Source organism: Prunus persica, chromosome G8, assembly GCF_000346465.2.
Source record: "Prunus persica cultivar Lovell chromosome G8, Prunus_persica_NCBIv2, whole genome shotgun sequence".
Classification (NCBI taxonomy): Eukaryota; Viridiplantae; Streptophyta; class Magnoliopsida; order Rosales; family Rosaceae; genus Prunus; species Prunus persica.
Genome location: NC_034016.1, coordinates 4,637,226 through 4,660,257, shown reverse-complemented (window position 1 = coordinate 4,660,257; position 23,032 = coordinate 4,637,226). Strand labels below are relative to the sequence as shown.

Here is a 23,032-nt window from a genome sequence, read left to right as displayed (position 1 = left end):
GTCAAAAAAGGTGATCAGCACATGGGTTTGCTTGGTTTTGATGGTTTTGACAGATATGCTGGATATTTTTCACGATGCTGGGCTGGGCTATTGGTATTTTATTTCCAGTAGCCTGTGAGTTTGCTCAGATTGCTGGAAACAGCCTATTTGATCAAGGTGCTGGATATTTTGGCTAATGTGAGATTTCTCCAAGTGTTTGCAAGCCATTGGATATTTTCCTAAGCTATTGGGCCACTCATTCTCTCTCAAACTTACCCATATGTTTGGGCTCAAGAAATGGGCTCGAGTTTTGGTGCTCCCAAGCAGCCCAAAACTTCCACTTCTTGGCCCATCAATGAGGCCTTGTGAATGCTCGTAATTATCCATACCACAACCCGCTTAGCAAGCCCCAGGCATTCGCGTGGCTTGGAGCTACTTAAGCTTGTAGCATGGCATGTTGCTTAAATAAGGATTTTTCGCTTGGTGTTGTACTGGGCCAACAATATATTTGGGCCCAGCCATGGATTTTTTGGGCCTCAACAATATCAAGAAAGTGTTTGTTGAGCAGTTGCTTAGTAACAATGCTTGAGGACATGGCCTAACTAAATTTGATGCATCTATCCACAAATGATGCATTGATAAGATTGGTGTACATGTCAATTTGGTTTGGAGGAAAAGAAATGTACATGTCAATTTGGTAATTATAATAACAAAAAAACTTACATTTAGTTATTTAAAAATGATTAATTTTAAATGTTAAAATAATTATTTTTTAGTCCGGCATAGCACCAAACATAGGTCTTCACTATTTTTACAATCCAACTTCGTAGTTTGACGCAGCACCAAATGTAGATCAGTACTTAATCCAACTTAGGCCAATCCAAGCTAATCCGAGACAATCTCAGGATTTAATCTAGTCCATGAGTTTGTCGTACCAAACGACCTCATTAGGTTTTGTTTTGGTAATCTGACACAAAAAAAAAAGGAAAAAAAAAGGGGTTTTGGCAAAAAATAAATGTGATTTGGGGTTTTGAAAAATGGTAGCATTGGGCTCAAGCCCAACCAATCAAACTGTAGAACCGACTTCAAGAACAGTGTTCCAATTTCAGTTTAGCCCAATTTAGAATTTCAACTTTGACTCGACCTGGCCCAAGAATTGTGGCCTTCATTAATTTGGCTCATGGGTCAGCCAAAATTTGAGCCAACCCGAACCGTACCCAGTACTACTGTTTTCTTTTGTGGTGATTGGATGAAGGTCTCAATTTTAACAATTAAGTACTTTAAAATAAAATAAAATTAAAGTAGCTCAAAATTAGTAGGGTATAGTTCAGTTGATTGAGCTATTCCACCTCTATTCATGTTGGTAGAGGTTCAAAACCACCAAGCATCCAATGAATATTTATGAAAACTCCCTGCTTGTACTAAAAAAACAGTTATTCGACAAAAAAAAGAAGAAGAATTAAATAGCTCGAATTTATCAATATTTTTTTTAATGTAGTTCCGATTAGTTAGGGAATCCACCAAAATTCCTATTGATTGCCTAGGTGACAACTACAAGTCCCACTTTTTCAATAGTGTTTTAAAGTCAATTTAAGGGTATTTCAAACAACTAATGTCTTCCAACCCAAAACATTATCTATTTTGAATTTTGTTAATTAACCCAAAAAGATGGGAAAGCAAACCAATTTCCCGTGGGAAGAAAGAACACGGTTCTTTTGGTGCGCAGAATGGTAAATGCCGATGTATTCGGAAAGCAAGAACGTCCCTCCTCCACCATTCATCTTGCATGACCAATTTGCCATTTTCAACTATCTGGTGTCTTTTTACCAACCTACATTCAAAAGAAACCAAAAGCAATACTGACCACAAAACTAAGCTAACGTAAATAGATTTTTAATAATTTCATCAATGCTAGCTCTATGAAATTATGCAAAAGGAAACATGATGTTTGCTTAAATTAATTAGTTTCCATGGCAAATTGGTTTTTTTTTAAAAATTTTTTTACAAACAACATTGTCAAATAGTTGTTATAAATCTTTCTCATGTTCTATTCTTGTTCAATTCCTTTTTCCAAATAGAAATATTTTTTTTTAGTTATTCTTTATGACAAATAAGAAAAGGAGTTTTACCAAAAAAATGACAAATAGGAAGACAAAATGTTAAAATAGTCGAGCTCCTCCAAAATTGAACAATCCGGTCTAGTCACTGTCTGACGTTTGATAAGAAAACTAATTCAACAAGTAAAGTTAGATTAATTTCCTTTAAGAAATGGAGGATCGAATTTGAAAACTCTATCATATTGGGAATAATTTATCTCTAAATTAAGAGATTTGAGGGGCCATCATAAGAGGGCCTAACCAACCATATATCCAATAATTCTCAATTGCAATGCAACCCTTCATAAAGAAAAATGCAATCAATATCCTTTCCCAGACAAATTTCAAGGAATCTTTCAAATATAATAGGCAAAGATATATTAAAACAAATTTATTGATGAATTAACTCTTAATTTAGTGATATAAATCTTTCAAATATAATATGCAAAGATATATTAATCAAATTTATTGATGAAATAACTCTTAATCTAGTGATATAATCTTACAAAAGAGAAATTTCCCTTTTTGAGTACAGCTACACAGACATCACAGAGATGGAAGAGTTGGGAGCAAATCCTAAACCAACATAATAATAGCCAACAACCCCAAAAGCTTAAAAAATAATAATAAGATCATTCGCGAAAGATGAGACATGGTTGGTCATGCAAATTCTGATGAAATTATCCATATAAAAAGATTACCCATATTGTACTGCTCTCTCAAACTTAACAAATATTAAGTTTAGAGATCAATATCTAGCTTCCACAATCATAGATTAAAAACATTATTCCATGGCATTGATCCTGCCAAGCATTCCCAGCCTTACCACCTTTAGCAGCCTACAAGTCAAGTTGGCTGCAAGCCAAGCGAAAGGTGATCAGCATGTTCCAGCTGACATACCTAGGCACCAACTTACCACCCTCATCAGATCCATCATCAACAAACAAGACGAACACGGACCATTTTACATTGTAGATTTGGGGGTTCTTGTCAGCCTCATGGAAAAATGGAACCATTGCCTTCCCAATGTTCAGCCCTTCTTTGCTGTCAAGTGTAACCATGAGCCTGCATTCATTGCTGCATTGGCAACACTTGGTGCAAGCTTTGATTGCGCCAGCAAGGCCGAGATTGAGGCCGTCTTTGCTCATGGCGTAAGCCCCACTAGAATTGTTTATGCCAATCCATGCAAGGGTGAGTACCATTTAAGGTACGCAGCTGGAGTCGGAGTCGATCTTGCAACCTTCGACTCCATGGACGAAGTTGATAAGATCAAAAGGTGCCACCCGAAATGTTCCTTGTTGCTTCGGATTGCTGTACCGAATGACAAGAGCTCGTGGCGTTCATTTGGGACCAAATTTGGTGCGTTGCGTGAGGAGGTTGCACCGCTCGTCAGACACGCACACAAACTAGGGTTAAGAGTGGTGGGAATTTCGTTCCATGTGGGATCAAAAGCGTCTGAATCTCAAGTGTACCGTGGAGCAATAGCTGCAGCTAGAGCTGCATTTGATGTGGCTGATGAGCTCAAAATGCCCAAAATGCATGTGCTTGATATTGGTGGTGGGTTCAAAGCAAATCAACTGTTTGATGAAATAGCCGAGACCATAAATGTTGCCATCAAAGACTACTTTTCTGATCATCAGTCAGATTCTGATCTGACGGTGATGGCTGAGCCAGGAAGGTTCTTTGCTGAAACTGCATTCACAATGGTTGCAAATGTGATGGGGAAGAGAGTGAGGGGAGAGAAAAGAGAGTATTGGATTAGTGATGGAATTTATGGGTCATTTAATCTTCCAGCATACGACAAATCCTCTATGCAAATCTCACCGCTCCAAATTCTAAGTCCTCACCAAAATCAAGTGACATATTCATCAACAGTTTTTGGGCCAACTTGTGATTCATTGGACACAGTTGTTGGTGACTGCATGCTGCCTGAATTAAAGTTGAATGATTATCTTGTGTTCCACAACATGGGCGCCTACACAACTTCTGCTGGAACCAACTTCAATGGCTTCTGCATTTCTGCTATTCCCACGTACCTGGCATTTACAAGTGCTAATAATTAATCTAGATTTTGTTGGGGTTGGTATGGCTGATGCTATTTTCTTGTAATTTCTTTGTTTCTTTCTGCTCTATTAAAAATGAAAAAACTGTTAGAAGTGAGGAGTGGAAAACAAAAAATTAGGGTATTATGTGATTTTTCTCACTTTCTCACTTTAAATCTTGTTTGGTTGTTCTGTGTCACCTAAAAATTATTATGATATGGATAGATGACATGGTTCATATTTCTTTTTTTTAGTATAAATAAATATCTACTCGTATTATAATACGTGGACAACTAATATCACGTGTCTGTATTCTAGTACCATCTATATACTCACTTAATTTGTTGCACTACTCTAATTAATTTGTTTTTGTGGCAGTACCTTAATTGTGTGATCTTTCTTACATTTTTAGGTAAATGCTCTTATGTACCACTGAGATAGGGATTGTTGACATTCACTATTTTATTTCAAATTTTTATTTTCAAATTTTTATTCGTAGTAGTTCCTTAATTGTATGATCGACAATCTTTATATAACCTTTATTGCAAATGTTACTTCAAATCTTGTTCTGCGTACTTTAATTCATAGCATATCACATTCAAGTTGGACAGGAAAATTGGTGGACTCGATTGGCCCAGCCCACTTGCCCCCAGAGAGGGCGACAACCAAGGCCCGCCCAAAATCAAATTCGTCAATCCCTATCACTTACATTAGAGCATTTTTACTCATTTGTTATGGTAAAGGACAAGGGCAAACAATGATTGTTACTATTCACGTTAATAGTGCCTATCCTAGCAATTATTTTTTGTTTTCCCACCTATTGCCATGACAACTCAACGGCAATCACTCTTCATATGAGAATAATTTTATTTATACTTATGAGATTAATTTTATTTATACTTATGATATGAGAAGAAGAATTTGTATGAAGTTTTAGCATGGAAAGTAAAGAATATTGTTAAGTATTTATAAATAAAAAAAATTCTAAATTTTTTGGTTCAATTTTTATTACACAAAGGTAGCCGTTGGATGAAGAAAAAAAATTGCATCGGACCCCGAGAGTCGCTAGGTGGCGTACATGACTTTTTGTCCTGTTTTCACAGGCATGACGTGCGCCTACCGTGTGGCACAGGTGGCAATGTTAAAAAAATTAAATTTGTTCGCTAACGCTAAGATTTGATGTCAATGCTGGTGTAAGCACCTTCACGCATCAGCTAGGCTGATTTTACCTTGGGCTTCCTCAATCTTAGTGGACCCCACCATCTGTCTAGGCTGGAAATGCTTGGTGGGATGGGTTTTGCCAACCCAGAAGGCCTTTTGCCATGGAAAAACCCACCGATGGTAGTGCTATTAGACCAACTCTCTCCAACCCAAGGTCTTATAACCAAATAGATTTAGCATGGAGGCTATAATGAAGGGTAAAAGTGAGGGATTATATAGATGGATTCCTTAATAGCTGTCCGATTTATTAGACTAAACCCCCTCATTTTTGTAACCCTTCAACATAGCCTCTCATTATAGAAGCTAGATTTAGTGTTACTTTTGTTACCCTCTTGAGTTTGGTGCTTTAGATGTCTAATGAAGTTGTTCTTTGATTAAAAAAGAATAAATCAATGGCTCACATTTAAATCCAATGATCAAAATAATAAAATAAAATATTTTACCCCAAACTATATAAATATGCATGTATTTATAAAATAATCAACCAAAAATCCATTTCCATTTTTTTTTTACACAAGCAATATTAAGGGGATGTCAATATTTCCCATGGGTTAGGTTTTCGTGGTGCTTGCGAATTGGTTGAGTATGAAGGATAAAAATTCGGCATGAGTACGAATTTGCGAAATTTTTCTGATATGGTGTTCGAGGAGAGGCGATGAGGCTATTTTAATAATGTACCCATATCTTCCCTGTTTGGGCATATATGTGTGTATGTTGTTTTAGTAGATCCAATTTGTTTGGAATCATAGTTTTTCATTTAGATTTATACTATTAATGTTATAGTGTTTTTGTAGGTATTGATTTGGCTAAGTAATTCTTATTTGATATTAATGAAAATAGAATTGATTTACACTAGATTCATAACACTTCTTTCTTGTTTAACAAAGTTTTTTTTTTTTTTTAATGATACTTCTGTAATAGGGTGGGTCGGGAAACCGATCCCCAACGAATGAGAGAATTGGGAATCTGTGATTTGAATATTGCGTGTGTGGATAGAGATGGGGATGAGGGAAAGGCAAACCCAACCTCGATTCACCACATTACCATCCCTAGTGATATTGAGAAAGGGAAGATTTTGAACACTCATGGATAATTCCTCTGAACCACTTGAGCCACAAATTCCTTTTCATTCACTTCTTTCGACTTCATATTTTGTTGTTGTACTCGTTTTATGACTTGACCCGTTTTTATGCAATAAATTTAATTTTTTAAGATAATGATTTTTAGGTTGAAATTTTTGGAAAATAAATTACAATGAAAAAATAACTTATTTTTACTTTTATTTTTATTTTTTCCAAAATGGAAAATATCTTTTTTGTTCACCCAATTACGGCCTCAAAATTGCATCGTTAAAAAACTACACCGCAGTGAAATTTGTTCCAAACTACATACACCAGAACGTAATTTCGCCTTTTCTTAGAGCAACTCCACCCATTTGCCCTTAGCCATGGCAAGCACCATTCACGTGAATAGTTGCTGCCCTTGCAAATAGTAAATTGTGTCTCCACCCGTTGCCCTTAGCCATGGCAATTACTATTCATTTTTTTGTTTTTTCCTCCTATTTTTTAATGAAAATAATTAATTTGGGTAATATTTTCAGATAATATTTTTGGGTTCGTACATATCAATATTTATTATAAAATTCATATCTCAATCGGAAATTTTTTTGGTATTTATAGAAAAAAAAAAGAGTATTTTTTTGGTATTTTTTTTTAAAATTCAATTTTTTTTCATTTTTTTATTGCACAAAAATTGGCTGCCGTTGGATTGGAGAAAAAAAATCTGATCGGAGAGCTCAGAGTGCGACACGTGGACTTTTAGTGGTACTGTAGCGCCAGACACTGTAGCACTGCGGTACTGTAGCGGCACTGTAGCTACTGTGCGATACTGTAGCATCAAAACGAGGGTTAGAGCTCGGGCCAGCCCAGGTTGCTGGGTCCCACCTTGCCCTCGGGCCTGGGCTGTCCGCTGGAACACCTTTTTTTTTTTTCCTCCCCTAGCCTCGGGCTGGGCTGTGCCGCTGGAGAAGCTCTTAAGCTTGAGAGGGTGCCCGGAAGAAAGGTTTGGGTGTATGTAGAAACGTAACCCCCCCTTCTTGCGGCATTGTGCAGTCAGTCAGTGTGTGGAATTTCGGACCCAAGACTCTCCCGGGTTTTTCTTTATTTCCCGTTTCAAAAGGCAGAATGTAAGGTGCTCTCAGCCGTTGGATGAGACGTTTCCTCAAGATGCGCGTTGAATTCCAACGACTTTTGACGCCCTTCAATTTTGCAACTGCCTCTTGAAATTGTCTGCTCTTCTCAAAGGGACAAGTCTTACCCAGAAACAAAGCCTCAAAGCCGAGTTCAAGGAAGCAAGCGCCCTGGTTTCGATTTCTTATACGGTTATTCATTAAATTTTTCATTTTTTCACTTTTTTTTTTCGATTTATATTTTTGTGTTTACGAAAACCCAATAGTTTTATAACTCTGTGTTTCTGTATTTGTTGCAGAGTTGTTGCATTTTCTTCTTTCCCAACATGGCAGGAAGAAAGTGAGGTGATGTTAAATTTGATTGGATTTGTTGCATGAACAATGTGTTTTGATCTTGTTTGTGACCTTGCTTGGATTTAAAAACCAAATGTTAATTGTGTAGAAAACGTACGGCATCTTGGGTATTGTTTTTGTATTTTTTTTTTCCCTTAATTAAGTAAATATGGTAAGATGGAGATGAGAAGGAGAAGAGAGTGATAAGTGATGTGAAGGAGAAAGGAGGAAGAACACACAACTTTATGATGGTTTTCAAGATCAACAAGAAAATGAAAACAGTTTTATATGGTTTTCAATTACATTGGTTTTCATTTCGTATGTAGCAAAATTAAAATTTTTGAAGGGTAAGTGTGTGTGGTTCTCTTGTTCTGTTTTTCATACCAGGAAATCATGCTACATAAAGAATCCTTTGTTATCTTCATTTTATGGCCTTCTTCACTTATATCGTTGTAAGTTTCAGTTGGTCCACTAAGTTTTGAAATGTGTGGTATAATGGAAGTTATTTACTGCTTTTATCACCTGATTTTGTGCTGCATATGAGTTTGTGGTTAGATATAGAGTGATTGCTAAGGACTGTAGTGTCTTATTATTAAAGACCATTGAATTGTTTTATTTTTCTTGTAAAACAGGCGCTAATTGGATCCTGATGTAAGTGTACTCCATAGAAAAAGATATATTGACATCACCATAACTAGATTGGAGAATTGGTGCTTGTGACTCGAGTGTAGAGGACAAAAGTGGCCAGAGTTTCTGATTTATTCAGCACAAGTCAGAGGTGTTATCTGTGGCCTCTTGAAACCATTGAGTGAGTAGGTTGAGTTCAAAACATAAGCAGAATGGACTTCAGTGATGGGTTTGTATCAAAAGAGCATCTGGAGCTTCACCGATCTGCTTCAGAAAGTGCAGATCCATTATCTGTGTCTCCACTGCACATTTCTCCAAGGTCTCCAAGGTCTCCAAGGTCTCCAAAGTCCCCAAAAACTCCCAAGTCCCCCAAGTCTCCAAGGTCTCCAAAGATGCAGGGCAAACATGGAAAAGGAAGCCCACTCAAGCAAGATAGGCATTCACATTCTTCAGTAGATGGGCGTCCTAAAAAGGGTAAGCTACACTTACGACATCTTCTTATGGACTCTGCTTGGAGATATTTTTTGGAATAATATAAAGGCTAGGAAACGGCAATAAAGAACTTTGATTTTAGGCACCATCTTTTAGTGTAAAGCTTACCACAAGTAAGGTCTGTCTTTGGACTCAAAGGCTTCTTCACAATACATATATACTATGACCAGACATGTGGTACAGTAATTCCCAAAATCCAGTAGAAAATGAATATAATTACATAACTACATAACATATTTTCCAATGAAAATTTGTTCATTTTTAGAGCTTGATTTGATAAATCCGCAGATTTAGAACTTCATTCCAGAGAATTGAACCTTCTCAAACTGTTTCTTCTCAAGAACCAAAAAGATTTGTGCCAAACTAACAGATGCCAAGAAGAGAAAAATATCTACATGTATAGTTGAAATGGTGTTAGTAGATTAAATTTAGATGGAGAAAACTTGAGGCATCTATGGTTATTTGTTGGTTGATAACAAAATGCTTCTAATGGTATAATCAATAACTTGAAGGTACTCGGATTTTTTTTTACTCCAGTGGTGGTTTTCCACTCTTAATTTTATGAAGACAATCATTATGCAGGTGGTTGTGGGGGTAAAGGCACCTGGGGAGGGTTACTTGATACAGATGAAAATGACGTTCTTGACCCAAATGACCCAAACTTCAATAGCAGTGAGGTAAGTAATTGAACAATTCACCTTCATATTTAACTCTGCCTGGATCTTGATAAGAAACCAACAGATGCAATGCTCATTTTAATTGCTATATTCCATTGTAGTTTCTTTGGTTGTGTTTACCAATTATTTGTGTTGGTTGCAGGAATGTGAAAATCCAATTGCAAAAAAAGAGAGGGTCGACTTTGAGGAGTACAAAAAGAAAGCTACAATAATAGTGGAGGAATACTTTACTACTGATGACATTACCTCAACTGCAAATGAATTTAGAGAACTTGATAGACCTAACTACAGCTATTATTTTGTAAAGAAGCTTGTCTCTAAGGCTATGGATAGGCATGACAAAGAGAAAGAAATGGCTGCTGTTCTTTTATCTGCACTATATGCTGAATTCATTGATCCCCCACAAGTTTACAAAGGTTTCTGTAAACTGGTAGAATGCGCAGATGACTTGATTGTGGATATCCCAGATACAGTTGATGTTCTTGCACTGTTCATTGCCCGGGCTGTGGTTGATGACATACTTCCTCCTGCATTCCTAAAAAAAGAAATGAATTACTTACCTAAAGATTCAAAGGGTGTTGAAGTCTTGAAAAGAGCTGACAAGGGCTACTTAGCAGCACCACTTCATGCAGAAATCATTGAGCGGCGATGGGGAGGTAGCAAAAAAAGGACCGTTGAGGATGTTAAGGCCAAGATAAACAATTTGTTGATAGAGTACGTAGTGAGTGGTGATAAGAAAGAGGCATGCAGATGCATCAAGGATTTGAAAGTTCCTTTTTTCCATCATGAAATAGTTAAACGAGCTCTTGTAATGGCAATGGAGAGGCGGCAAGCTGAAGGCCGGCTACTAGATCTGCTGAAAGAAGCTGCTGAAGAGGGTTTAATTAACTCGAGCCAAGTATCAAAAGGCTTTGGTAGGATGATTGACTATGTTGATGACTTATCACTGGACATACCAAATGCGCGGGGCATTTTGCAGTCATTGATCTCTAAGGCAGCATCAGAAGGCTGGTTGTGTGCTTCATCTTTGAAGTCACTCTCTTTGGAGCCAGAAAAGCGATCATTAGAAGATAGTGTTGCCAGAATTTTCAAGACAAAGGCTCAATCTATTATTCAAGAGTACTTCTTGTCTGGGGATATCTTAGAGGTAAACAGTTGTCTAGAGTCAGAGAACAGTACTTATTCGTCTGAGCTGAATGCTATCTTTGTTAAAAGATTGATAACTCTAGCAATGGATCGGAAGAATAGGGAGAAGGAAATGGCATCAGTCTTACTGTCATCCCTGTGTTTTCCAGCTGATGATGTTGTGAATGGGTTTGTAATGCTGATAGAATCAGCAGATGACACAGCTCTGGATAATCCAGTTGTGGTTGAGGATCTTGCAATGTTTCTTGCTAGGTCTGTGGTGGATGAAGTCCTAGCCCCACAACACTTGGAAGAGATTGGAAGTCAGTGCGCGGCACCAGAGTCCATTGGGAGCAAGGTTCTTAAAATGGCAAAGTCATTGCTAAAGGCTCGACTTTCTGGGGAGCGGATACTAAGGTGTTGGGGTGGTGGAGGAAGCAGCAGACCTGGATGGGCAGTTGAGGACGTTAAGGACAAGATTGGAAAGTTGCTAGAAGAGTTTGAGTCTGGAGGGGGCGTCAGAGAGGCTTGCCGGTGCATGAAGGAATTAGGCATGCCATTTTTCAATCATGAGGTTGTCAAAAAAGCTTTGGTGGCAATTATGGAAAAGAAGAATGAAAGACTTTGGATTTTGCTTGAGGAATGTTTTGGCTCTGGACTCATAACAATGAACCAAATGACAAAGGGGTTTGGGAGAGTAGCAGAGTCTCTAGAAGACTTGGCTTTGGATGTCCCTGATGTCCAGAAGCAGTTTACCCGTTATGTTGAGCGAGCGAAGAATGCAGGGTGGTTGGATTCCTCATTTAGTTTCAGCAAATCAGGACACATTACAGAGAATGGCACTGGCTAACTTGTTAACTTGTATTCCAATTTGTCTGATTGTAAATGCGATGTGAGTGCATAAGCACAAACACATGTATGCAAACAAGCATATTCATAAGTGCAATACAACACACATTGTAAACTTCTGGTTACATTTTCCTTGAGCATCTTATTTAGCTCCTTTCTTCCTTTCTGCCTCATATCAATCGACAACTGATAGATTTTCTTCTTTTTAGATGAATGAGAAATACTTTTTCAAACGGATTGCAGAATAAGCAGACCGAACTGCATGAAACTGCACAAAAACATAGCAGGTTTTCATGCACAAGAAACACAGCAGAAACTCAATAACAAGTCAATTACAAGCTGAGCAACTCCAAGCCTCACAAGCTTTCCTATTGTCAGCACTATTCTTTACATTATGAAGAGCTGGAGGCTGGAATTAGAATTCTCATTTCTTGTGTGATATGCAGAATGAATCGATCTTTCGTGAGGAATTTATTCAAATGTAGCCAGAGAATCTCTGATTAATTGTATTCATATTTCATTGAAATTATAGCTACCAGATTTAGAGACCCTCTTGGCTCCCAATATTAACAAATTCTGCTTGCTAATAGCAATATCCAGCATCATAAATCACACTTCCATTATAATAATAATAATAATAATAAAAGCTTTAAAGTTTTATGAACTAGTGATGGCGGCCTCCTTCTTAATTGTTCTTCGCGTCCGATGCTTTGAGTATCATCTCAAATGCATTTTCCATGCATGACTTGAACTTTTGTGGATCGATAAGCCCCTTTTCCATTTTGAAGGCAACCCTCACCTTCCCCATGTAACTTACTATTGTCACGTCAAGGCCCTGCATGCAAGTCCATTGAGATTATGTTACGTAGGGGTAAATGCAATAAATGAATATATATATATATATATTTTAAGGAATAAATGTATATATATACACACACAAAAAGACTTACCTCAGGTGAACCTAACACCAAAAAGTATAAGCCTTTAATTCGATGATTACCCAAAGCCATTTGTTCCACAGGCCCAATCAAATTCGAGATTACCATGCTCGAGTTCTTCAATGTGCTACGAATGTATTTGGCTGCTGCCTGCACCACATGACAAGCAACATGCTTTAAAACAAAACAAAATCCTTTGTTTGGTGAACATTACAAATTCATCTAGAATTCCTAAAATGAACAGTTACCCTTTATTTTCAGTATATACAAAAGGAGGCACTACCAGAAATTTCGTCATAGTCATCGGTTTTTCTTCGTTGCGTTTTATTCTTTAATACCGATCGATGTAATTATAAGGTGATGCCTAATGTAATATTTTTCTTCGCCGATGCCTATGTAGTGTTGTTTAAGACCAAATTCCTAGTAGTTAGGACAAAATTAAAGAGTGGGACTCAAACTCTTTTTACATACCTCATGGCCTCCAAATTTGTTGAGAATCTCCAAGAACCTGCTGGTGAGGTAAATAGCTAAAGAGTTTCTTTTCGTGCTGATTATTTTCTGTGCCTTGGAGACAAATTCAAGGGCAATATTTGAATATTCATGAGGATGATCATCTTCAGGTAAGAATAAGTTGGGTATTGGTACATGCAAGAATGTAAAATGATTGCCCCATGGCATCTTGCTGTTGGGTTTGATCATCTCCTGGATTGAAGTATAATCCCCCATCATCCTTGTGTTGAGCAACACCACTGCTGTGCCTCGTGCTTTTCTTGAACTTTTGTCAATCTCTTGCATGTATAGTCGAGTGCCAAGGAAGATCATCCCCGTAAGAACGTCATTTATTGTCTGTTAATTACGTTGTTAGTAAGTAATTAAATACGCAAATTACATTATATAATGAATATTAGTAAGTTATTAACAACTACAATTATGGATTGGTCATATCACAAAGAAAAACTTGGGGCGATTATTCCTTTTCACGTGTTGATTGATAGAACAATCCAATTCAAAATGTCATTTTTTTGAACTTGCAATGTAAAACAAATTAAGCGCACAAGTCTCACAATAGTTGGTATATAATTGAAAGAAACGAAATATGATAGGGAGAGATACATATATGTAAATTTGGAATGAAATATGCACACATATATGTAGTAGCTTGTTCATTTATTGAGCTTACCACTCCAAGCTTACTCTTGATTAATTTGATTTGATCAAGAGAGAACGTCATAGTTGACACTGCAATGGGCTGAAACTCAATTCCCTTCCCAGACCTGATTGGTGTGAGATCATCTTCATCCATGGTGCTGTTTGAAATCCCCCACCAAAAATCTGATAGGGTGTTAAAGACTGATGAGCAAACTTTTGTCACCAAACTTTCACTCTTTGGCTGTGACCTTTGCCTTGAAGGAAAAGTTAGGGGAAGACGAGGATCGTCAGCCCGTTGTAGGCAAGAAAGAAGAGCACTCATGAGAGAGAAGCCATCCCCTAGGGCATGGTGGAGCTTGATGATTACATTACCAGCTGCATTGCTAGTTGGGTATTTGATGATATGAAATTCCCAAAGTGGTTTTTCTGGTGACAATCTTTCTACTGCTAGCTTTGATATGTAGTCGTCAAGATACTTGTCATATGCTTCTGGAGATAGGCTGGATGGGAAAATAGGGATGTTTACATGGTCTTCAAGCTTCACCTCAACCCTTTTCCACCGTTTCTTCCCATTATTTTCAACCTATATTTTCCAAATTAATAAATTTTATTTTTTGAAGTACAAAAGAAAATTACAGGGTGGATTATATGAGGAATTATCAAACAAGAGTTTCATTATTCATAGCCACAGGATTCGGAAAATTATTAAACCAAATACACAAATATGGTGATGATGTTCCAAGTTAGCTAAGGCAACCATATTGCTTAGTGAAACACTCAAATAATTCATTTTTGTTCAAGTTCTCAAAGTTTTCCTTTCTTTATGATACTTCACGTGCATACTTGGAAAAAAAATAAAAAATTCACAGGTGGTGGGAAATGTTATCCGAGCAAGAAATTCAGGCGATCTTTCCAACAATTCATATATTATATGTGTTAAAAATAAAATTGAAAAAGCATAAATAATTCCATTTTCTCGAAAAATTTTTGTATGCTCCGGGTACATCACTTGACTAAGAGAAACTTTACTTTCGTGTTCTTCTATATAAGAACATGTAAAATAATTAAGCAAGGATTGTTTAATATATTGATTTCAGGCTTAGAGGGAGAGAGAGAGACAGAGAGAGAGCTCTAAATACCATGATAGAGGAGAAGCGTGGGCTGATTGGGAGGAAGACATTCTGAACTAAATACATGGTTTGAGACTCATCGAATGGAATCTCAGTTTCCAAAACAGCAAGATTCGACACTGACAACACAGAGCTGGTGAAGTAGTGACCAGTAGGGCTCACTGGCTCTAGTATTTCTTCTTCCTCCAACTCCATATCTTTTCTTAATTAGGGTTATGTAAAAAAAAAAAGCAGAATTGCAATTAGGGCTTACTTTCAATACTTTGTACACCTCAGATCGATATATATATATATATATATATATAAAATCTCATTTCATCAATCAGTTATGCATTTACCGCAGAGTCACCAGCAATTCTTTCTGCTCATATTTTATACGTGACTGTAAATTTTAATGCTTTTTTTCATCATGAGGTTGGTGACGGAATTCGGTTGCATTTCTTTCTCATATCTTAGACGTGACTATTCATCCAATGCTTCTCCTCATTAGGTGGCAAAAGCATTGGATTTGATTTCAAAGCTTTTTCTTATTGGGTTTTTTAGTTGTCATAGTTCCTCAATTTAGATTTGATTTGCATTTTCATCCTCAAATTCGCAAAATAGTTGTTGTACTCCGTTTTTGTTTGCAATGTTAGTCCTGCAGTCAAATTTGTTAAATTTTATGTTAATTTTAAGGGGTAAAATTATCACTAGTCACCACATCGTACCCAAATCCACAATTTCCATTAGCACAAGAACAAAGAACAAAACACAGTTACCTTCTTTTGACTTTTTTTATCTACACCCAACAAAACATCTAAGTTAATTCCACTATTTATTTCAAAACCTTAAAATCCACTATACTTATCATAATAAATTAGAAAGTTAAATAAAAAAATATTTCAACACAAACCTACTTCCAAATTCGACCAGCCACTTTTGTTAGGCTCCCGATCGAGTCCTTTTTCCTTTTAGTTGTAATAACACCTGTCGCTCCCTTTTGTCTTCCCCTGCGCTATACACTACTCCATCCCCAGCCACTACCCGCCCTCTCCTCACTGGCCAATAGCCATTCCCTCCATTCTCACATGCTCGTTGTGGGAGAAAATTTTCCCACGAGAATATTCAGTTGGAAAGATTCTCTTTTCTTTTTCGCCGTCTTTTTCTTCTTGCAAAATAGAACAAATAAGAGGACCACACCCGGGAGGTGTTGGCCAAAGGCCCTCCGATGCCTAAGTCAGTTCAATCGATCCGTACAGAAACGATAGCTAAAATAGGATACGAGATGTGTTTATAATATAAATCGGGCGGCCGGAGCCTTATGTAAAAGAGAGAGAGAAAAGAGGTGGCTAGGGTTTGAGAGGAATTTTCTGTAGAGATTTTAGTAGTGGTTCTGACGTACCTCAACCCTTGTGTGTGGCCATGCTTTTATAGAGCCTCGTAGGGTTAGGGTTTGGAGAAAAATAATCCTTGTTGGGAAAGGAATTATTTTTCTGATTTTAGGATCTTTAAATCAATTAGGGATTTAATGCGAATCAAATCCCTAATCAAGGCAAGAATCCCCAAATCAAATAATCCCCAAATGGAAGGAAATATTTGACCTAGGGTTTGCTTAAAATTAGGTTCCCACACCTCCGATGCCTAAATTAGTTCAAGGTTTTGTAAGAAAAATACTAGCTAACTAGGGTACGGAGATGTGTTTAAGGTGTAAACCGGGCGGCCGGAGCCTTATGTAAAAGAGAGAGAGAGAAAAAAGATGGCTAGGGTTTGAGAGGAATTTTCTACAGAGTTTCAGTATCGATTTCAGACGTACCTCAACCCTTGTGCGTGGCTATCCTTTTATAGTGGTCTTGGAGGCTAGGGTTTAAGAGGAATAATTCCGTAGATGGAAGAGAATTATTCCTCCCCTATTTGGAATTGATTTGAGTAATTAGGGATTTGATTTATTAAGGTAAATCAAATCCCTGATTGTGGTAGGTATCAAATCAAATCCTAATTTAATTAGGTAACTCCTCATTTAATTGGAAATTGTGGTAGGAATCAAATCAATTCTCAACCTAATTAGATAACGTTCCATTTATTTGGGTAATCCCCAATTAAATTGAGTAACTCCCAATTAGGTTGATTAATTCCCAATTAGGTCAAATAATCCCCAAATGGAAGGAGTTATTTGACCTAGGGTCTGATTTAATTCGGTTCCCACAAATGCCCTCCAGCTTCTGCATAGCGCACGATGACATGTAGGAGATGTAAATTATCCGTTGGGCTATCTAGCTGTAACTGGGCTTCCTTCGTGGACCTGGGCTCCCGGGTAGATGAGGTGTTTGACTTGCCAATTTTATGAACTCTCAAGTTGGAAAGAGTTTGTGATTCCTTGTAGGTCAAGGAATTTTTATCCTTATAAATGTAGGGCTCCTCCAATTTATCCTTCACATCAAAAATCCATCCCTTCAACTTCATTAATGTGAGAGAGAACTTTGGAGAAATTTTTCAACCCGCTTGAGTCCTTGTCCTTGTCACATATCCAAGGTAATTATCTTGGAAGAATTTTTTTCTTCGTGCCTCTTACTTTTGGCAGCAATGAGGTGGTCCAGCATGGGTTGCAGGTTCGTGGGTCTATGGACAAAAGTCGGAGAATTTGTGCTGGAGCAGGAGTTGCAAGCTCTTGATGTAGGCTGAAGCTTGGAGGGACCTGGTCTCAAAGGGAAAGCATGGAAGAACCAAGCCCAAGCCTGAAGGATGAAGGCGCTGGGCTTCGGAGCAGTGGCCTGGAGACGCACTGGGCCTTGAGTGCGACATGGGCTTGTGCCAGGCAGGCGGGCCTTGCGTGCTGGAGCTGGAGAACGGGCCTAGCTGGGATGTGCACTGGGCTTCGATGGAGCTGGGCCAAGATGCGTGTTGGAGTAGTCCTTGGTCTGCGTGATGTGGGCCTTCGTGCTGGGCTGGAGGCTCGAGTTGGACTGCGCGCGGTGGGCCGTTCATGCTGAGTTGCCTCTTTTTTTTAAATTAAAAAAAAATCTGCTGCTGCTGCTGTTTTTTGTTTTTTTAACTTGTGGAATTTTTTCTTATTTGCAGCTACTTGTTGACCAACCATGTCTTCCAGGGACGGTAGCAAGGACCCAAGCTCTCAAGTGCCTTTGTATTTGTGAGGAAGCTCCCTAGTGCACAACAAGAAGTTCATGGCTAACTTGCACCGTGTCACGACTGAAGCTTAGTTCTAGAAGTGGCGGGCTGCTTATGCGTCTGCCATTTCAGATGATGTGTAGGTCAAGCTATTGAAGTCTCGGACTGATAACGAGCCTTTGGTGGATGTGAATGATCCTGATGCTAGGATCATCACCTTCCGTTCTTTTTATTTCTCCTTAGGCTTCAAATTCCCGCTGTCAAAACTTTTCAAAGAGGTGTTCTGCGTCATAGGGTGTGCTCCGAGCCAGTGTACTCCAAACGTTTACCGGGCGATCATGTGCTTTGAGAATTTGAGCTGTTTCTTCATGTTGAAGCTGACGGTGCGAGAGTTCTTTTATTTTTTCGAAGTATGCCCAAGTTCGCATATACAAGGCCAAGTTGTTCGACGATCTTAGTCAAGGAGATCGCGCTTGGCATGACGACGTCTTGGAAGTCAGCGGACGGTGGGAGGGCGATATTGGCGACGGTATGTCTTTTTGCGATTTTTGATATGTTCATTTTTATTTGAATTTCTTGGAGTGTGGCTGACTAACTTCTGTCTTTTGCTTATAGTGAGTGACATCAGCAAGCAATTGGAGCTTGGACTGGACATGGCTAAGGTCCGTCGTGCTTTGAACATCCCTCTAAGGTTTCGTGAGTGACGCTGGCTGTTGAGCGAGTACCGGGCGGAAGACGGTGGTCTGCCCCCTGCCGAGGATGTCAAAATGTGGAAGCAGAATGGTCCTGACCCTGATGATCTGCTTGTCAGACAGGAAGAGTGTTCTGCTGGATCTCTCTCAAAGAGAAAGGCTGCTGCCAAATCTTCAAGAGGTAAAGCTACTTCTTCACATACAAAGAATGGGTCTCCATCGAGGAAGAAGCCAAAGCTCCCTTCTGCTGAGAAGACTCAAGTGGGGTTTGCTCCATCATCACCTGCCAGGGTCAAACATCTCGTGAGTGCAAATAGCACAAAGATTGGTGGTATACGCGGTGCTTGGGGTGTTCTGCCCGAGCGTCCTACTGACACGCTTGAAAACCATGATCTATTTTGCGAGGCACCTTGTGCTCGACCCAGCTCTGTCAAGCGTCAAAGAGATGCATACATTCCTCTTCGAAGCTCGAGTCATTTGCATCGGTCAAAAGATGGAGATCAAAGTAGGATGTCTGCTCATGATCCAGCTGTTGAGTCACGGGCAATCAAGCGTGGAGTTGATTCAGTATCATTGACTCCTTTGGGGATGAGGTTGGCGGAGGCTAAGAAGAAAAGAGAGTCGTCTGCCCAGGCTAAGAGTTCTTCTTCAGCGTTAGTGGTTGATCCCAAGGCGAACAAGTCCACCCTTGCAAGGGATACATGCGTGTCTGATCTGCTCAAGACGAACTTCCTATCAAACCCATCCTTCTGTGATGAGTTGGTCGATCACATTCGTCAGACCAGTGATCTTGGCACTTTCTCGAGTCTTTCCTTGGAAAAACAGAAGGAAGCAACATTCCATCTGGTTCAAAAAGGATTGGTTTTTGCTGCTGAGACTATTTGGAACTCATCTGTTGTTGCCCCCTCTTCTGCCCAGCTCAGCGAGCTGGAGAAGAAGAATGCTGAATTGGCCAGCCAGCTTTTCACCGAGCAGGCCCGTTATGAGAAGAAGAAGTCTGATTTGAGGGCGATGATATCTGAGCTGAAAAGCTCCCTTACCGAGAAAGAGTCCAAGCTCAACTCTTCTGCTACTGATTTGGCTAGTCGAAAAGATGCCTTCTTTCGTCTTGAGCGTAACAATGCTGACATCTCCCTTAGCTATGACAAACTCCTGCCTAGATTTCATGCCTACCACAAGTTTGCTAAAGAATCCAAGTCTAAAGCCATCATAGATGCGTATAAGTTGGGCTACCTGCATTGCGTAGATGGGACTGATCCCTTGTATGCGATTGACGACGTAGACATCGAGATGCTCTACCCCGACTCACTCCCTGTGGAAGAAGGAACTGAAGAGCAGGCAACTAGAGAGGATGAAGCAGATGTGGACGCAGTAGACGAGATGATGGCAGATGTCATGGAGCTGGCAGATGGAGCTGCTAAAGGCGTAGATGATCAGGTAGATGTCGAAGAGGCTACAGCTTAAAACTCCTGCTCGCGTCTCAAAGTAGATGAAGACTCTTTTTTTGTTTCTTTTTACCTTTTGTAGTTTACTTTCTTGTTTAGAATAACTGGTCTTATTTGACCATCTTCTTTTTGTTGAACTTGGCCAGTTGGTCTGTTTGTTATGGAAATTTCAGTTACATTTTCCAACTTTAATTTGCATATTTGACTTGTGAATTGTTTGAGTAACCAGCCTGTGTTTTGATTGCACATCCCTCTTCAGAGATTTGTGAGTACCAGGGTCCCTCTTGAAGGACTCCGGGCGTGCTCTGCATATCCTGTAGGATGGTTCCCCTTAGGAAGTTGGCGAGTACAAGGGTTCCTCTTGAGGGACTCCGGGCGTGTTCTGCACATCCTGTAGGGCAACTACATGACTATTCTGACTCCCTCAGGAAATGGATAGAAACCTGGATACCACCCTCAGAAAGCATGGAGATATTATTTTGGGAAATTACTAGCGCGCCCTAAGTCTCCCTTAGGACGCTTTTTAGCGGGCTGCATCTCTCGAATGAAGCTTTTAGTCGTCACCCTGCGTCTCCCTTAGGACGCTTCTTATGGGCAACGGTGTGGCTATTCTGCCTCCCTTAGGAAACGGATAGGAACCTGGATATTTCCTGTAGAAAGCATGGAGACCTCCTTTTAAGAAATTCCTGGTGCACCCTGTGTCTCCCTTAGGATGCTTTTTTAGCGGGCTGTGTTTCCAAACAGATGCTTCTAGTCGTCGCCCGACGTCTCCCTTTGGACGCTCTTTATGGGCAACTGTGTGACTATCTTGCCTCCCTTAGGAAATGGATAGGAACCTGAATATTTCCCGTAGGAAGCATGGAGACCTCTTTTTAAGAAACTCCTGGCGCACCCTGCGTTTCCCTTAGGACGCTTTTTTAGCGGGTGTGTCTCCAAATGGATGTTTTTAGTCGTCGCCCTACGTCTCCCTTAGGACGCTCTTTATGGGCAACTGTGTGACTATCCTGTCTCCATTAGAAAACGGATAGGAACATAGATATCTCCCTTAGGAAATTCCTGGCGCACCCTGCGTCTCCCAAAGGACGCTGCTTATGGGCAAATGTTGTGTTTCATGGACAGATGAGACATTTTGGAATGAGAAACTGAACTTATATTGATATTCATAAGATTGCAATCATTTATTCGAAAATAGAAATAACTAGGTACAAAAACTTAGAACTTCTAGCAGCCAGGAGGAAGCACTACGGATAATACTTTTGAAGATGGTGAGCATTCCATTATCGTGATATTTCCTTCCCATCTATGGTGTCCAGTGTGTAGCTTCTTCTGCCCCCAGACCGGCTGATCACATAAGGGCCTTCCCGGTTAGGATTCATCTTTTATGACCCTTGTTTTGGTGCAGTGATGAAAGCCTTTCTTAGCACAAGGTCGCCTAGTTGAAACTGTCTGACCTTAGCCCTTTTGTCGTAGTAAGGCTTCAACTGCTGCTGATAGGAGGCGACCCAGATAATGGTCTTCTCACGCTCGCCCTCAAATAAGTTAAGGTTGAGCCTCATCTGCTCGGAGTTCTGATCAACATTGCCACCTCAAGGCTTATGAAGGGGACAGTGATGTGAGGTGGTATGATTTCTTCTGTTCCATAGGCGAGGGAGAATGGGGTTTCATCAATCGATCTTCGCTTGGTGGTGCGATAAGCCCATAATACTCTGGGGAGTTCATCCACCCATTTCCCTTTGGGCCTTCCAGCCTTTTCTTCAAGCAGTCCAATATAACTTTGTTGGATGCCTCGGCTTGTCCATTTCCTTGTGGATACTTCGAGGTGGACAAGTGTTGCTTGATCTTGTATTTCACAAAAAAGGCAGTGATCTGTTTGCCAATGAACTGTGAGCCAGTGTCGATAACCAGCGACTGTGGGCAGCCAAACCAACATATGATGTTTCTCCAGATGAATCGCTCTACATTGACTTCTTTAGTAGAGGATAGAGCTTCGGCCTCGATCCATTTAGTAAAGTAGTCGGTGGCGACGATCATCATTTCTTTCTTGGCGGGCGCCGGTGGCAAGGGACCCACTAGGTCGATGACCCATTGCATGAACGGCCATAGACTGTTTTGCAAATGGTAGACTTCGGCAGGCAGGTTAGGGATCGGCTTATATCTGACAACGATCACATTTCTTGACATATTCAGCGGAGTCGTGACGCATGGTAGGCCATAAGTAGCCTATGTTTAGAGCATTCTAGGTGAGTGACCTGCCCCCAGAGTGGTTGCCATACTCGCCGTTATGAATTTTGCAGAGAACCTCAAGTGTTTGAGGGTAGTTTATGCAGGTGAGATGAGGGTCGGAGTATGATTTGCGGATGAGCTTGTTGCCGTGCATGTAGTATCTCGCGGCCTTCTGCTGGACCTTTCTAGCTTCGGACTTATTCGTTGGCAGGTTTCTATTCATCAAATAGTCGATGATGGGGTCTTGCTAGCTAAGGTCCTCGTCAATCTGCATGGTATCGATCGACTCTATTTCTTCAATGCTTGGTCAGTCAAGGTGTTCGATCGGGATGGAGCGTCTGCACTGGGTATCCAGCGCTGACCCTAGGCTTGCCAGTGTGTCTGCATGCACGTTCTCTACCCGGTACACTTGTTGGATGGTGAAGATGGGAAATGCCTTCAACAACTCTTGGACTTTGTCAAGGTACAAGATCATTCTTGGGTGCTTCGCCATGTATTCACCTGAGGCTTGATTCGTGATCAACTGTGAGTCTGAGTAGATTGCTAGCTTTTTGATTGCGAGCTCCTTTTCCAAGCATAAGCTGGCGAGCAATGCCTCTTATTCTGCCTCGTTGTTCGAGACCGAGAAGCCAAGCGTAATAACTTGCTCCAACAGGGTTCCATCCGGGGTGGTGATGACGACCCCTGCTCCAGCTTGTTTTTGGTTCGACGCTCCGTCTATGCG

The 23,032-nt window shown here is 39.9% G+C and overlaps 3 protein-coding genes across 4 annotated transcripts; 2 read left to right on the top strand and 1 right to left on the bottom strand.

Moving 5' to 3' along the window:
* Positions 2,858–4,299, top strand: LOC18766316 (ornithine decarboxylase). The gene has a single exon (XM_007200542.2). The coding sequence runs from the start codon at positions 2,867–2,869 to the stop codon at positions 4,136–4,138; it is 1,272 nt and encodes a 423-aa protein (XP_007200604.2). The 5' UTR covers positions 2,858–2,866; the 3' UTR covers positions 4,139–4,299.
* Positions 7,130–11,744, top strand: LOC18766186. Of its 2 annotated transcripts, XM_020553806.1 has the most exons (5): positions 7,130–7,718; positions 7,826–7,871; positions 8,492–8,960; positions 9,561–9,655; positions 9,798–11,744. In XM_020553806.1, exons 3-5 carry the CDS (start codon positions 8,699–8,701, stop codon positions 11,628–11,630), a joined length of 2,190 nt encoding a protein of 729 aa, XP_020409395.1. In that variant the 5' UTR covers positions 7,130–7,718; positions 7,826–7,871; positions 8,492–8,698; the 3' UTR covers positions 11,631–11,744. The 2 variants fall into 2 exon arrangements, with proteins under 2 accessions (XP_020409395.1, XP_007199386.1); XM_007199324.2 differs by having other exon boundaries at positions 7,130–7,871.
* Positions 12,315–15,066, bottom strand: LOC18767720 (O-acyltransferase WSD1). Its single transcript, XM_007199564.2, has 5 exons — positions 14,856–15,066; positions 13,748–14,299; positions 13,039–13,413; positions 12,580–12,717; positions 12,315–12,464 (listed from the first exon to the last, which is right to left on the bottom strand). Exons 1-5 carry the CDS (start codon positions 15,039–15,041, stop codon positions 12,315–12,317), a joined length of 1,401 nt encoding a protein of 466 aa, XP_007199626.1. The 5' UTR covers positions 15,042–15,066.

What these genes read in the sequence shown, in the direction of transcription:
- LOC18767720 (XM_007199564.2), bottom strand. Translation starts at nt 15,041, where the DNA reads ATGGAGTTGGAGGAAGAAGAAATACTAGAGCCAGTGAGCCCTACTGGT. An exon ending in CACGCTTCTCCTCTATCATG is followed by an intron (nt 14,300 to 14,855) that starts GTATTTAGAGCT and finishes TGGAAAATATAG; the next exon opens with GTTGAAAATAATGGGAAGAA. An exon ending in TCAAGAGTAAGCTTGGAGTG is followed by an intron (nt 13,414 to 13,747) that starts GTAAGCTCAATA and finishes CGTAATTAACAG; the next exon opens with ACAATAAATGACGTTCTTAC.
- LOC18766186 (XM_020553806.1), top strand. Translation starts at nt 8,699, where the DNA reads ATGGACTTCAGTGATGGGTTTGTATCAAAAGAGCATCTGGAGCTTCAC. An exon ending in AGATGGGCGTCCTAAAAAGG is followed by an intron (nt 8,961 to 9,560) that starts GTAAGCTACACT and finishes ATCATTATGCAG; the next exon opens with GTGGTTGTGGGGGTAAAGGC. An exon ending in CAAACTTCAATAGCAGTGAG is followed by an intron (nt 9,656 to 9,797) that starts GTAAGTAATTGA and finishes TGTTGGTTGCAG; the next exon opens with GAATGTGAAAATCCAATTGC.
- LOC18766316 (XM_007200542.2), top strand. Translation starts at nt 2,867, where the DNA reads ATGGCATTGATCCTGCCAAGCATTCCCAGCCTTACCACCTTTAGCAGC.